General features: G+C 42.0%; 1 protein-coding gene across 1 annotated transcript in view; it reads left to right on the top strand.

Moving 5' to 3' along the window:
• MAP7D2 (MAP7 domain containing 2) overlaps positions 1–15671 on the top strand; it is a 113292-nt gene that overhangs the window by 59206 nt on the left and 38415 nt on the right. Inside the window, exons 4-8 of the mRNA XM_049643566.1 lie at positions 2067–2178; positions 3015–3113; positions 5449–5559; positions 7636–7758; positions 13372–13526. Of these exons, the coding sequence (XP_049499523.1) occupies positions 2067–2178; positions 3015–3113; positions 5449–5559; positions 7636–7758; positions 13372–13526 (600 nt within the window). The remainder of the gene's footprint in view (positions 1–2066; positions 2179–3014; positions 3114–5448; positions 5560–7635; positions 7759–13371; positions 13527–15671) is intronic.

The raw sequence follows: 15671 nt of genomic DNA, 5'->3' as shown, positions 1-15671 counted from the left end.
ACCAGTGCTTTGACATATTTGAATTATCCCATTCTGATGACTTTGAGTTCCATAAGTCTCATACTATAGAGTTTGATTACCACCTGTTTTTCATCATCTCTGCAAAAGTGTGTGACACAGAGTAATTGTGTCTTCTCTTCAGGATAGCTTCATTTTCATAAACCTGCTTATGATTCAAAGGAATGTATCTCTAACAGTAGAATTTGCACCAACTCAGCGGGTAGGGGGTGGATGGCAGAGGTTTTTTTTTTTTTTTTTCTTTAAGGTAACGGAACAGTCCAGGAGTAGGTATAGCTTTGGGTGAACATTCTCTTGTAATTATACCCCTATGTAGCTGCTCAGTTTGGCTGACAAGTCTTGGTGTTCTTAGTTGTCATTGATCTCCTAGTAAATGAAGGAGTGTCTTGTGAGATCCTTCTGGCATGTAGGAAATCTCCCATAACCCACTCAATACTAAATTCACTCGAGGTAAAAGGTTTCAACACTTGTATTAGGTCACTGGTTAAATATTTCATGTTAAATCCATATAATGAAATAATTTTCAGTCCTGGTCTCAAGCGACCGTACTTCAAGTGTCAAATAGTCAAGACGTTCTAGTCCCTCTAAATCCCCAACTTTTCTTGGGGTAGGCCCTGAGGTTTGGCTGTCAGAATTTAATGGGCCAGGGTCATGAGGACAGGACTTTGCTAGGAAATGCACACTCATAATTGTAGAGTCTCAGCCAAAAGCTAGAGCAAATAAAAATCTGAGATTTACAGGAGAAAAAAAATCCCCTTTCTACTCAGAGGTCCCTGGAGAGACCATGTCTTACCAAAGTGCTATTCAGAGAAAAATTATGCAGAGGAAGCTGAGATGTAGATAATGCACATCCCATCTCTCTGGTATAGACAGAAGGGATAGATCCAGACACCTCATAAGCGACCTTTCTGTGTTTCTAGTAAGTAAAATAAAGGAGGAGCCTTTCCCTGATTTTGAAGTCATGGTTACTCAGTTGGTGCTTCCCTGAATTAATTTTGCTTGCTTTTTATTCAAGCCATGAGAAAATAGTTATCTTTTTGTTTTAGATTGGGCTAGGATTCCTAAAGCGTCTCAGGGTTGGCTTTTATGAAGGCAAAAGGGCATCAGCATGTACCTGTTTTCCTTGCTTCAGGCTTTCTGTAGTAGAGTCAGGGAGAGGATTTGGTATTTGCAGTGTCATTGGGGTGGTGGAGAATGCAAAATTAGAACAGCTTCACTCCAGTGCTGAGGAAATATTTGCCAGCCGTCAGACCCAAGTTTATGAATATAACACTTTGGTAACACAGGAGAGTGCTTTTTAATAAATGCTCTGGTAAGAGAAAAGCCTGTTTTGTTTTGTTGTTGTTTTTTCTCTTCTGGCTAGAAACCGTCTAGTTCTTCTCCTCACCACCCCCCCCCACCCCCTGTCTAACTGTTGAGAATGCATCGATGCTTTGTTTTGTGGCCAGAAGGTTCCCTACTCTTGTCTCTTTTAAATTTTGAAATATGCAGCATTATGCCCAGAATACTATGTAGCAGGAAAATGTTACAATGTAGAAAACGATTGATTCCCCTTTAAGAAGTTCTAAGATGAAAATGGGTCTTGGTAAAATAGATCTCAAAGCCATGTATGTATACTCCAGAAAGTTATGTTTAAGGCTACAAAAATTCAAATTATATTTTAATTTAAATTTTCTCAAATGAGAATGCTTTATGCTTTTCTACTAGAGAGAATGCACTTGGTTCCAGAGCACAATTCTAGTTCTAGTAGATAGGGCAAAATGGGACGTGAGACAGGCCTGAAGGAGTTAATGCTTGTCTGGCATTATTCTTAAACAAATCAAGGCCTGGCTGCCGCAGCAGCCTGTCCCCTGGGGCTGGGAGCCAGCACTAGCTGCATTGTTTACTCTCCACCCACTAAGATCTCGCTGGTGTGATGTAGAGCACGTGTGCCTAGGTTTTGGATGCTTAACACAGAGAAACCCATTTGGTGACTCACCCTGAGCACCGCTCGGCAGCACAGTGGGGCTGGGTGGTTAATGTTGCTCTTCCTTATGTGAACTGGGCAGGAGCGGCTGGAGGCGATGATGCGTCGGTCCCTGGAGCGCACACAGCAACTGGAGATGAAGAAGAAGTGCTCATGGGGAGCTTCACTGGCCACAGGGCCTGGAGGACGTGATGGTGAGTGTAGGGCTATCCCTGCATTGCAGGGCCCAGGTGGGAGATCATGGGTCAAGCAGAAGATCGTGGGCACAGGCTGGTGCCCACGGGATCTGGGGCATGCTTTGTAGTTATCTGCAGGTACCTTTATCAGCTGTGATGCCAACCTTCCTGTATATGTATTTCTCATTAAGGGGGTCTGTGCATTATTTTTGCTAGCAAACAGCAGTTGATATAGTAACTGGGCTTTTTGAGGTAAAACAAAAGAAAAGCAAAGAAAATGAATGCAGAGCCTGGTTAACCAGATGCACATGGCAAGCCTAGGTATACTCTGATTTCAGGGAAGGTCAAATGGCAGTAGCCTAAGTCACTACTGCAGTGTGACCCAGAAAGGCTGAGCAGCGGTTACCCTCCAAAAGGGGCTGGGGCTTTTCCCTCCTCATTATTAATTTTTGTTGCTCTTCCCATTTTGTTTCAAGGTGACTTATTTATTTCATTTTCCAGTTCATGCTCATCTTTAAATTTTCAAGTGCTTAATGTAATGTGTGGATTGTTACTAGTCTCTGGGTAGCTTTTCCCTCTCCAGTGCCTTCTTTACTGTGATTTTGTCATTCTGTTACACAGGAGTTGTATATTAGCTTTTTCTGAAAACAGATGGATTCCATTTGTAGTACAGTTTCTTGACTTCGCTGTATTGTGCTTTTACCCTCTGTCAGTGAATATACTTTATTTTCTTTTGGAGAAGTCAATAACCTATTTCAGTTACTTTTTCTAATTTCCTAGTTAGAAACTAAACTCAACCAGAAATTGGGACTTTTTTCTTTTACCTCTCTTTGCTCTGATTTTTTGCTGTGTAGGTGAATCAGAAAATACCCCACCCCCTCCTCTAGGTTTAGCATCCAGCACCCTTCCTCCGGACCCAGGGACCAGTGCCACCGCTGCCGAGTCCACCAACGGTATATCTGAGCTTCACCGCACCGTGGCGTTTTGTGATGACTGTACTGATCATCCTCCTCCATCACCGTGTTTGTCTCAAGCACTCTTAGTTGATTTCTTAGACTGACCCCTTAGAACTTTTTTTCTAGAACTGTGAATGACATGCCCATGTTTCTTTGTTCCTCTGTCATCGTGGAGCTGTGCATGCCTTACACCCTAGTGCCCTGGAGACATTTCATCCTTAGCTCACCAACTGCTGCTTGAAAATCTTGTCAGTGTTTGACTTATGTGCATTTAGATCTTTAATACTCTCACTAATTACTGGTTTTAGGCATGAAGTAGTAAGGTGTTTCAGTCACTTCTGGTTACCAAAACCTGTGCCCTTAGAGAGTTCTGTGTGTTAATATGATAGATTCCTGGAAGAGGTGTTTGAGACAGAGTGGTAGTGAGGTTATCGGTACCAGCACTGGAAATCTAAAGGAGATAAGTTTGCTTTGTTTTTGATTTACTCTATCTAATAGGCTCTCTGTTTTTGGATACAGGCCTGGGAAATTCTTAGTGCCTAGAACAAGAGCAGAATTAGTAAAATTTTGCTTCCATTTAATAAAGACTTTAGAAATTTAATCCATCTTTGACTGGCAAAGAAAAACAAGATGTAAACAGGATGCAGTATTTATCAGCAATACGGAAGGTCAAGTTACAGCAGTAGGAATAAATATCCTTGGCTTCCAGCATTCCTTTGACAAAGAAAAATCCTTACTGGTGTTGCTGAGTAGCAGACACTTTGCTGCATGGGCCAAGTTAACTCTAATGTGGCACTGGTCTTCCCTTAACAGAGAGGGGCAGTAGGTAGGAGTTGATAATTACCCCTTGGGAATCACACGCAGGGCTCGGGCCAGGGCGAGGCAAGCACAATATGTGACTTGGACACACAATTTAAAGCATTACCAAAGATCTAAGTTATCGAGATTAATTAATATTTGAATAAATCTAAATGAATGCGTAATAATCCATGATGAACAAAATATCCAATTTCTAAAGGCGAGTACCATACTGAGTCAGCCATAATGGAGCCTACAGCAAAAGGGGAAATGTGTACCCTTTTACACTTGGTTTTATGTAATTTCTACTGGTTAATTTTTTTTTCAGAACATTGAAGTACTCAGAAAAAATGCTGAAAAATTGAGTAGGTCTACTAAAACTCACATCATTTTTTAAAAAAAAATTTAATATTTTTATTTATTTTTGAGAGACAGAGCATGAGTGGGGGAAGTGAAGAGAGAGAGAGAGGAAGACACAGAATCTGAAGGAGGCTTGAGCCTTTGAACTGTCAGCACAGAGCTCATCCCGGGGCTTGAACTCATGAACCGCAAGATCGTTACCTGAGCCAAAGTCGGACATTTAACTGACTCAGCCACCCAGGCGCACCAAATCTCACATCATTTTAAATTTAAATATTTTATTTATACCAAAATAGAATTTATTATAATTTCACTCCAGCTTAAGACAATTAAAAATTACTTAAGATTGTCATTTGATGACACATTGTAAAACATGGCAATTTTCACATTTGAAAACAGTATGAGGAGAGGAGTAGATTTTGAAAATATTATTAATGAGTTTGCTTCCTTTAAAGCCAAGGGCATACATCTTTCCTTTTGCCTCAGGCTTTGATAGGGCGTGGCACGGCACTATCAGCACCTCTTCATTTGCTATAATGGTTTAATTTAGAAACCAGTCTAAAATAAAATAACGGCTGCAAGTTAAGAACACCAGATCCCAGATCATGTGTTAAAATCCTAACCATAAATAGTCACAGCACTAGAGAAAGGGCCATTGTGATCCCATCTCTTGAGAAGAGGAAGAAACCAGCTGCTAAAGGTGGTTCTGCTTTAAATACAGCTTCTTGCAGTACACATTACTTCTCTCTCCAACCTGAGCCTATAGATAACTGTCAGAAAGTCTGGTTTCAGCTCAGTATCAGACCATAGAACATTTTCCAGTGGTGATTTGTCTCTGTGTCTAGACTGGTTTTGTTTTTGTGTAGTCTGAATGTGCTTAAAAGTCCCTGGACACAAGGAGTTGATTTGCTGGTGGGATTAGTGTGGCTTTAGTTGAACAGTTGAGTGAGGTTGAACGTTTGAAATTGAAGAGAAGATCCTGCTTCAGACTGATGACTGCCGTGGCCTGGGCATTTCCAGATAGGCTAAGTATGTAGCAGGATGATGGAAGAAGTGTGCTGTGCCACAGCAGTTTAGGAAACGTGTGGATGAGGACAGGAAGAACACTTTGGGATATGTGTTTCTCGATCTACAATGGTGTGAATACCAATGTCTTTAATGCGTTTCTCTGCAGCATGTGACAAACTTTCAACATCAGCCATGAATTTGCCAAAGCAGACGGAGCCTCCCATGAGTAAGCGCCTGTCTTCATCCACCGTGGCAATATCCTATTCCCCAGACCGAGGCAAGTGAACAAGTAGACCTGGTCTCTGTAGTTTTCCTCTTTTCTAGTGTGAGTGTCTTAACATCGGCCTTTGTGAGAACCCCTTGAGCCTCCTGCAAATACCTCCATTATCCTAGCCTTGTGGTCTGAATGTGGGAGCCTCAGGACCTCACTTAATGGGACTTTGGAAAGTGGCATCACTCTTTAGAGTCAGATCGTTGTTGAATAGGTGCAGGAATTAATGATATTCTTTCAGTCTGAAAGAGACTATTCCATTTTCTACAGTGCATGTAGGAGTTATCCTGCCCTAGAATTAATTGACCAGTGGGCAGAGAAGACCGTTAAAAAAGTAACTGCCTGGTTATTGATTGATGTGATCTAGTTGATTAGCCAGAAACAGCAGAAGTCATCAGGCTGAGGTTCATGGAAAACTTACAGGTATGAAAAAAATGGGGCTATGCTATTGTCTGTGGTTTGTAGGCCTGCCCATTTCTGTTTGAAAACAAGTTCAGAACTAATATGAAGGCTTTAAAAGGAGAAAAGAATGGGTGGCCTGTTCTGGCACTCATTTTGAGGTGGAAGATGGCATGTGTAGGACGTGTGCCGGTTCCAGAAACTGAATAGATTTAAAACTGCTCGTGTTCTAATTGAGGCTCAGATAAGTCACTAAAAGCAGGAACTTACACCTTCCAGAGTATATAGGTTAGGGAAGAGAATGATGCTCTCCATGCATTAAATGTGTATTTTATTTATTTATTTAAAAAAATTTTTTTAATGTTTGTTTATTTTTGAGAGAGAGAGCGTGCATGGGGGAGGGGCAGAGAGAGGGAGACACAGAATCTGAAGCAGGCTCCAGGCTCTGAGCTGTCAGCACAGAGCCCAACGCGGGGCTTGAACTCACAAACCGTGAGATCACGACCTGAGCCAAAGTCAGTCACTTAACCGACTGAGCCACCCAGGCGCCCCTAAACACGTATTTTAAAGCATTATTGGAGAAGAGTCAGGTGCCAGTGAAGTATTTAACAGGTCAGGCATTACCAAAGGGCAAGCAGGAAACGGGTTTTGACTTTGAATAGGCCAGTGTGCCTTTCTGGTTGTTTTTCACTGGCATTGATCTTGCACCTTCAGCACAGAGGCTGTCAGGTCAGAAACCCTGTAAGTGTCAGTGTTGCTGATCCCTGATGCAGTTCATGGGTGAACTGAATGCTGGAAACCTTGAATTAACTGCAAGGTGAATGAGAAAACATCTACTTGCTCTTAACTCTGTATAGCTGTTCCATAGTGAGTGTATTCCATATGTTTTCATTAATTCACAGGGTTACATATTGGTGTTAAATTCATATTTGCAATGATTACTATGTAAAGATATCAGTATGTTAGTACATATTCTTGGCAACTGAATTATCTGCTTGTGGATTATAAATTGAAAAATTTCAATTCCCAAACCATTTACTGGCTAATGGGTACCCCAAAATTCAAAGTAATGGAATAGTTAATTCATTACCATATAATATATTCCAAAGCCATCCAAAATGACATTTTGGTTACTGAATTTTAAATTATGACTACTACTACTTCCATTTAAGCTGATAAGTTGGCTATTTTTATTTTTGTAGTTCTTATTTATTTTTTGCCCTTATTTACATGGAAAAAGTATGAACAGATGCATATTTATACATTAACAAAATCAGCGTATAATGAAATGTTTTTTAACAGAGAACCTAAAGTGTTTCGTAGGAGTAATCTTTTTTTCAATGTTAGATCTACTAGGTGAGTAAATGGTTTCTTGAGTCCATATTACATCTTGGGAGATGGGCTAATTCTCTTCACATGATACAGGTAATATTGTAATACTGTAATAGCATACTGAATGAATTCTGGCACCCTAAAAGAATTACCACACTCTCCCAAACTCCAAATGACATCATTTGTTTTATTTTAGTATAATGAACTCCGAAGCCATCCTTTGCTAGAATATTTTTATTTTCCACATTCTGCCACCCAAAAGTTAATTTGCATCATGCTCTGTGTTGTTTTAAACATTTTATTTTGTTTTAATTTTGCTTTTTAAAATTTTCATTTGATTCCATCCCTCAGCTCATCGCACACACCTTAGTCCCATGGAAACCTTTCTTGTTATGCGACTGTTGACTCCCACACAGGCTTCTTTAGCCAGAAGCAGAAGTACACTCATGCTCTCTGAGCAAACCAGTGACTCAGGTAAAAGAGGCCAAGCTGGTGACACTGAGAAAAGTGCCCAAAGTGATGTTGGTTGATCTATGAACTATTCCTGAATTTTTGTATTTTGTTTCCCATTTGCTTACTTTGTGAAATGTCTTCAGTGGTTAATCACATTTTCTACCCACCAGTGTTTTGCTGTTGCTATGGTTGTTTTTCTTTTAAGTGTCACAGAGGTAAGTAAATTATTTTATGATTGAGGGCATGTGGATTAGGGGGAAAAAAATCTATTTCATGAGCTATGGAGGTGAGTACACTTTTTTAAAGAGTGATTTGGCAACGTAGCCTATAAACCACAATGTCTGGAATACCATAACCAGATTTACCACTTACTAGCTCTTTCCACTTTGGGTAAATTCATTAACCTCTCTAAGGCTCAGTTTCCTTATCTATAAAATTGAATTACTTTAAACTGTCATGAGAATTAAATGAGATAGGACAATGTTTACAATAGTAAGAGCTCAAATGTCTAGAGCCTTGTTACTCAAAGGGTGGCCCATGGACCATCAACATGAGTATCACCTGGGAGCTTGTAAGGAAGACAGATACACTGAAGTCTGAGAAATTCCAGGCCACCCTATGAAAACTTTTTCTTGACCAAATCGGATCAAATTGTCATAGCAAGATTAATGAGGGCTGGCATTCTCTGTTTGCAGATTAGCAACATTGTGTCCACATTAGGGCAGGTGTGGTCTTAGTTCCCAAGATAGTGTATTTAGTTAGATGACATAGACATGACATATAATCCTTTATCTACTTCTGATTTCTAGAAGCAACCTACTAGTTTCTGAGTAATTGTGCTATTTCTCCAAAGAAGATAAAGAAATGGCCAATAAGCATATGATAAGATGCTCAACATCATTAGACATTATGGAAATATATGTCAAAACCACAATGAGATACCACTTCACACTTACTAGGATGGCTAAAATTCAAAGAAAAAAGGAAAAATAGTAAGTGTTGACAAAGATATGGAGAAACTGTAACCTTCATAAATTGCTGGTGGGAATGTAAAATGATGTACTTGTTTTGGAAAACAGTCTGGCAAGTTCCTCAAAAAGTTAAACATAGAGTTACCATGTGACCTAGCAACTGGACTCTTAGGTACAGGCCCAAGAAAATTGAAAACACACAAAAACTTGTACCTGAGTAGTTCTTAGCAGCATTATTCATATTAGCCACAAAGTGGAAACAGCCCAAATGTCCAAAAGATGAATGGGCAAACAAAATGTGGTGTATCCATAAAATGGAATATTACTCAGCTATAAAAAGAAACGAAGTACTGATACATGCTATGTGATGAACCTTGAAAACATTATGCTCGGTGAAAGAAGCCAAACACAAATGCTACAAATTCTGTGATTCCATTTATATGAATTGTCCAGAATAAGCAAATCCAGAAAGACAGTAAATTAGTGGTTGCTAGGGACTGAGGGAATGGGGAAGGGGAATGAATGCTTAATGGGTACAGGGTTTGTTTTGGGGGTAATATTCTGGAATTTAACTGTAGTTATAATTGCACAACTTGTGAATATACTAAATACCACTAAATCGTGAACTTTTTAAAGGATAGTTTTGTGGTACATGAATTATCTCTTAAACGGAAAAAATGCCTGAGAAGTAGGAAGGTCTCCCTTTTGAGAACAAGGAATGTGTCAGGAAGTCCTCAAGACCACTTGAAGGGTCAGTGATTCTCTAGGAGTACTCCCAACTATGATTTATAACAGTGCAAGGCTACAGAACAAAATCAGCAAAAGGAAAAGGCCATAGGATGAAGTCTGGGAAAGACCAGGAACAAGTTTCCAGAGTCCTCTTCCTCTGGAGCCACATAGGGCACATTCCCTCGGCAATGAGTTGTGACATGTATGAAGTATTACCTACAAGGAAGCTTATTAGAGACTCACTGCCCAGAGTTTTTATTGGAGGATGGTCACGTAGCTACCCCCTGCCTGGTACATACCCAAATTCCAGACTGTCAGAAGGAAAGCAAGTGTTCAGGATAAATCATGCTATTTGTACAAACAGCTTTGGCACAGTGAGCTAGTTACTTTTACCGGTTAATGGTGGGAACCCTCCCGAAATCCAGATTCCCTGATGCCCGGGCCAACCTTGTAAGCCAGCCTTTCCAAGGCCAGCAGTCAGATCTGCTTTGTATTTCTTTTCTGCTCAGTCTATCCCCTTGGTCCTTGGTGAAGGCACCATTACAGCAGAATTGTCATCAGCAGGATTCTATACAGCAGGCTGAGGCCAATCTATGGTATTGACCTCACTTACGCTGTTTAGAGGTTCTGAACTTAGCCAGTTAAAACACAGACCATTAGCCATAAAGGTCTGTCTTAGAAAGCCAGGTAACTTCCTCAGTAAGTTTCTCTATGAACCTTTTTTCTTTTTTTTAACCTGGCCCAAGGCATCAGTTCAGGCCCAGCCCAGCCTGGCCTTGACCAGTAAGGTGAAGCTGTCCCAGAGTCTTTCAGGGCTGAGGCAGTATCACAGTAGTCAGAACTTAAGAAATATAATCCCTGAGGGCACACATGTCCCCTGGAGATGGTTTACAGTGTTGGGGAGCCCCCAGCAGGACATACATTGGTTGGCCACCACAGGGCAACCTGTCCCCTTTGTGTCTTTCCCACCAAGGGTCTTCTCGCCCCAGGGTTCTTAGTCTGGCCCAAGGAATTCAGTTGGGTCCTTGTTTTCAGAGGGACTGCCTGAGGTGGCCAGTTCTTTTTACTTTTTCATTTTTTTCATTTTTATTTATTTTTTGGGGGGGGGGAGAGAGAGAGAGAGAGAGACAGAGCATGAGCTGGGGAGGGGCAGAGAGAGAGGGAGACACAGAATCTGAAGCAGGCTCCAGGCTCTGAGCTGTCAGTGCAGAGCATGACACAGGGCCTGAACTCATGGAGTGTGAGATCATGACCTGAGCTGAAGTCAGACGCTTAACCGACTGAGCTACCCAGGCGCCCCAGTGAGGTGGCCAGTTCTAAACAGTTCTGTCAACAACACAAGTTCGTTGCCTGCTGAGTGCGGACAGCATGTGGAGGTGTTCTTTAGGGACTTTGCAGGAACTGGCCCACCCTGTGGTTCACAGTCCCACTGTCACATGCAACTTGGGCTCAGCAGTCCACTTGCAATGTGAAGCACTCACAGCAGCTGGCACAGGCAGCATGATTTTTCCTCCAGAAGAAGGGAGAGTTCTCAGGAACAGTTCTGGAAAATAGAAATCACAAATGTCCTTCCCCTCCCTGGCACCATTCCAGGTGCTAGGTTTTGTTGTTGTTGTTGTTGTTGTTGTTGTTGTTGTTTTTATTGTTACCAGTGTGCCCCATTCAGTAATTGAAACTTTACATTTTCTCAGTCGTCTATTTTTAAAATGACCTTTCATAAGGAAAGGTTGAATGTCAGAAGGACAAGAACATTTTTACAAAAAATTTTAACTTAACCAGAAAGACACTCATGTTCAGGAACAAAATCCTGAATTTTCAAAAAAAAATTTCAAGATAGATTTGCATCAACTGCCATCTCTGTAATCTTATTAATTTATGCAATGAATAGCCTAGAAAAAAGCAATCCTTCCTTGGGAACAGGTGCATTCAACAAATTGCCTTCCTCAAGTGTGTGTAGCAGGAGAAAGGGAAGGGAGGGAAGTAGAGTCAGATTCCCAGTCTGTTGTTACAAACTTTCATCCCAGAAAGTCAAATACCAAAAATCTTGTCAGCAGGTGTTGAGTCTAATCATCAGGGCTGGGTGAAGGGGTCATACTCCCTGTGAGTACTCTGTCCCAGCTCACAGCTGTGGCAGGAATCACAAGTTAGGAATATAATTAGGCTCTGCATCAGAAATTAAGAGCTGACCAGCAGTCCCATGTCAGATGGTCCCATCAGAAAACAAGCTCTTTCCCGTGAGCATTTGTCTATGATGCAGATGGTGCAGCCAGTATCCGTGATACTTTCACAGGTTAGGCTCTGTATCTGTATACAGGGTGTTCTGTATCTGTAATAGTCCTGGCTTGATTTTTAAAACTCCTTATGTATCTCTCTGTCTGGAGATTGCTCTCTTGTCATGTCTCCCTTTTTCCAGAGGCTCCATTATACAAAAGTCAGCACAAAAAGAATCAGGTAGGAAGGTTTGTTCTGGTTCCAGTACTTAGAGTTTTAATTTCCAGCCAAACCACCGATGGCAAAGAACAAGGAGGTTGTGCCTCGCTCCCGCTTGAGGGAAAAAACAAAAACCAAAGACATCACCTGGGTTGTATTTTTCCCCTTACTTCCCCTTACTTTAGCCAGTGTGGCGAAAAGCAGCCACGGGATCCAGCAAGCCAGCTCTTGGAGTTGGATGGGTTATCTTCAAATAGCATAGGTATTTCACCTCTTGCAACACACAACAGCTTGGCTTCTGTGTGATATGGTAGCTGACTCCATAGCCACCAGGCACCAGAAGGTCACCATCCTCCATCCCTTCAGCCTTTGTTTTTCAAACACCACTTTTACCATATGTCAATGAATCAGGGTCAAGCTCACAGTTCCTGCTTCTCGCATCAATTGTATCAGCGTCTCCAAGACCAGCCCCAGGTTTTGTGATTGCTAGGACTCAGCATATGGTGGCACTCAGAGCCGTGATGTGTTAGAGTGGAAGGCTGCACAGCACATCAGCAGAAGGAACTGGCACACAAGCAAAGTCCAGAGGACACCAGGTGCAAGTTTCCAAGAGTCCTCTCCCAGTGGAGTCACACGGGACGTGCTTAATTCCCGCCCCCCCCCCCAACTTGGGGCGCCTGGGGGGCTCAGTCGGTTGGGCGGCCGACTTCGGCTCAGGTCATGATCTCGCGGTCCGTGAGTTCGAGCCCCACATCGGGCTCTGTGCTGACAGCTCAGAGCCTGAAGCCTGTTTCAGATTCTGTGTCTCCCTCTCTCTGACCCTCCCCCATTCATGCGCTGTCTCTCTCTGTCTCAAAAATAAATAAACGTTAAAAAAAAAATTCCCCCAGCGACGAGCTGTGATAACACATGTGAAATGTTGCCGACCAGGAAAGCTCGTTAGAGACTCATTGCCCAGGGTTTTCATTGAGGACTGGTCACATAGGCACCCTCTGTCAATTATATACCCGAATTTCACAATAAGTCATGTTGTTTGCACAAATAGCAGAGGCAGAGTGAGCTACTGGTCAGTTAGGGGGTAAGAGCCCTTCTTAAATCTAAGTTCCCAGGTGTTGATCAGGGGCCAATCTTGTAAGTAGGCCTCTCCAAAGACAGTAGTCAGGCCTGCTGTGTTAACTCTTGAACTGCACAAGGAAATTGATGTTTAGAGAGGTTAAGTAATCTGCCCAAAGTGATCTAGCTGTTTGGTGACAGTGCTAGTTCTGTCTGGTTCCAAAGCCCAGACTTTGAACTCATGAAATTAACTGGGCTCTTGAGCATTGAGTATGGGAGTCTTTCAAGATAGCGTCTATTCTGCATATATACTAGAAAAAGTTTGGTGATATTTGGAGAATGTGGATTGCCCATGTCACATTTTAACAGAAATGTGTTCTTCCCAATTCCCTGCTCCCCCTACTTTTTCCATCTGTGCTCCCTATCTCTTTGTGATATTTTAACTCTCTAGTATCCCATGCCTGTCCTCGTGTAGCTCCTGCTGGCCCTCTTAAATCTTCTTACAAGTCTTCTCCCACTCGGAGTGCTGAGAGGAAGAAGACTACATCTACATCTGGCACAGCAGATTCTGGGAAAGGAGCCCCTGCAGGAGCGGAGGCCTCTCCGGTAGGTTGAAACCCACTCACTCACCTCGGGACTGGTTTATCTAACAGTGTGATTATTCCCTGTGCTTAACGTGGGGTCTCTGTTTCCATCAACCTCCAGAGACTGCTCAAGTGGTGAATTTGGTTTAAAATTTCATCCATCCTTGGAAAACCATTTAACTTTTTGCATCTTCCTAAATCTTAGTGCCTTGGAACAACTTCCTAAAGACCTTGTCCTTATTATAGCCTGCCCTCCGGAGGACAGGAGTCAAAAAGAATGCTCTGAGTGTCCTCTCTCTGCTTTTAAGAATGTCTGATTCTGGGCCACTCTTGCCTCTGCGGGCGACTAGAACTAAGGTTCTAGGTCAGCCTTCAGTCCATAACAGTGGCCTTCAAACATTTTTGACATAATACTGATACCATCAGTAAAACAAATGTTGAACAGGTACTCCCAATTATGTATATTTATTTAGAAATTATACATACCATACTACTTTTTTTAGTTATCAGTTGTGCATAACAAATCACCCCAAATCTTAGCTGCTTAAAACAAATGTTTATTACTGTACTGGTTCTTTGGGTCAAAAATTGAGGATGGCCTAGCTGGGTAATTCTGGTTCAGGGTCTCTCATGAGGGTGTGGTCAGGATGATGGCCAGAGCTGTAGTCATCTGAAAGCTTGGCTGGGGCTCTTACAGAATGGCTCATTCACATGGCTGCTGGTTTCAGTTCCCTATTGTGTGTACCTCTTCATAGAGCTGCTTGTGAGTGTCCAAATGACATGGCAGCTGCCTTCCTCCAGAGCAGGAAATCTGAGAGAGAGAGAAAGACAGAGACCGAGCGCGCGCTGTGTGTGTGTGTGTGTGTGTGTGTGCACGCACAAGGGAAAAGCTGTAGCACCTTTTATGCACTAATCTCACATGTTATATACCATTGTTTTGCCATATGCTGTTCATTAAAAACAGATCACTGAGACCAACCCACACTCACTCAAGGAGCATCAAATGACATGTGGACTTGTCTTAAAAGTACCACATTACTGTACTATTGGGCATTTATTTTATAATACTACATGTATTTTTAAGATTTTTAAAAGATTATTTATTTTGAGAGAGAAAGAGATAATGAGTGGGGGACAGACAGAGAGAAAGGGTGAGAGAGAGAATCCCAAGCAGGCTCTGCTCTCCAAGCTGAGCTCAGTGTGGGGCTCATTCTCAGCAACTGTGAGCTCCTGACCTGAGCCGACATCAAGAGTTGGATGCTCAACCAAATGAGCCACCCTGGCGCCCCACCATTTGTATTTTTAAAATCCACTGTGACCCTGAGGTTCTTACATGAGAAGTAAGTGTGTTAGACCCTTGGGTTTTACTAAAAAGTCAATTACTGTGGAAGGGGGTTAACGTGTGTGGGAGCGGGAGGGCCAAATGAGGATTTGTTGTGGAGAAGTGCAATGGGGAGAGAGGGGAACCACCCTTGTGGAGCCCCCACTGCATGCCAGGCACGGAGGCCGTGCCTACTGCCTCTTGCTGACCAGAGACCATGGAGAAGACATAGAGGGACAAGTCTATGGGGTTGCAGTCGCTGTTACACCAGGTACACTGTTAAGAGTCCACAGCTCACTGTCCTGAGTGTTAAAAACCACATTTATTTCCACCTGTAGTTTTTTTGAGTGATTATATATTTTTGTACTCTTCCCAGTTTTTTTCTTTTAAAAATGTTTTAAATTCCAGTCCAGACATATAGTGTTATATTAGTTTAACGTGTGTAATATAATGACTCTACAGTTCTCTACCTTACTCAGTGCTCATCACAGTAAGTATACTCTTACTCCCCTTCACCTCTTTGGCCTATCTCCTCCCCTCTCCAGCAACCACTAGTTTGTTCTCTGTATTTGAGAGTCTGTTTTTTGGTTTATCTCTTTTTTTCTTTCTTCATTTGTTTTCTTTCTTAAATTCCACGTATGAGTATTTGTCTTTCTCTGACTGACTTATTTCACTTAGCAAAATACCCTCTAGATCGGTCCATGTTGTTGCATATGGCAAGATTTCATTCTCTTTTATGGCTAATACTCCATTGTATATATATGCCACATATTCTTTCTTTCTTTTTTTTTTTTTTGGACATTTATGCCACATACTCCATCTATCTGTGGGCATTTGGGCTGCTTC

The sequence above is a fragment of the Panthera uncia genome, chromosome X (genome assembly GCF_023721935.1).
Source record: "Panthera uncia isolate 11264 chromosome X, Puncia_PCG_1.0, whole genome shotgun sequence".
NCBI lineage: Eukaryota > Metazoa > Chordata > Mammalia > Carnivora > Felidae > Panthera > Panthera uncia.
The sequence above is the reverse complement of the archived record's forward strand: the minus strand, read 5'-3'. Positions and strand labels throughout refer to the sequence as shown.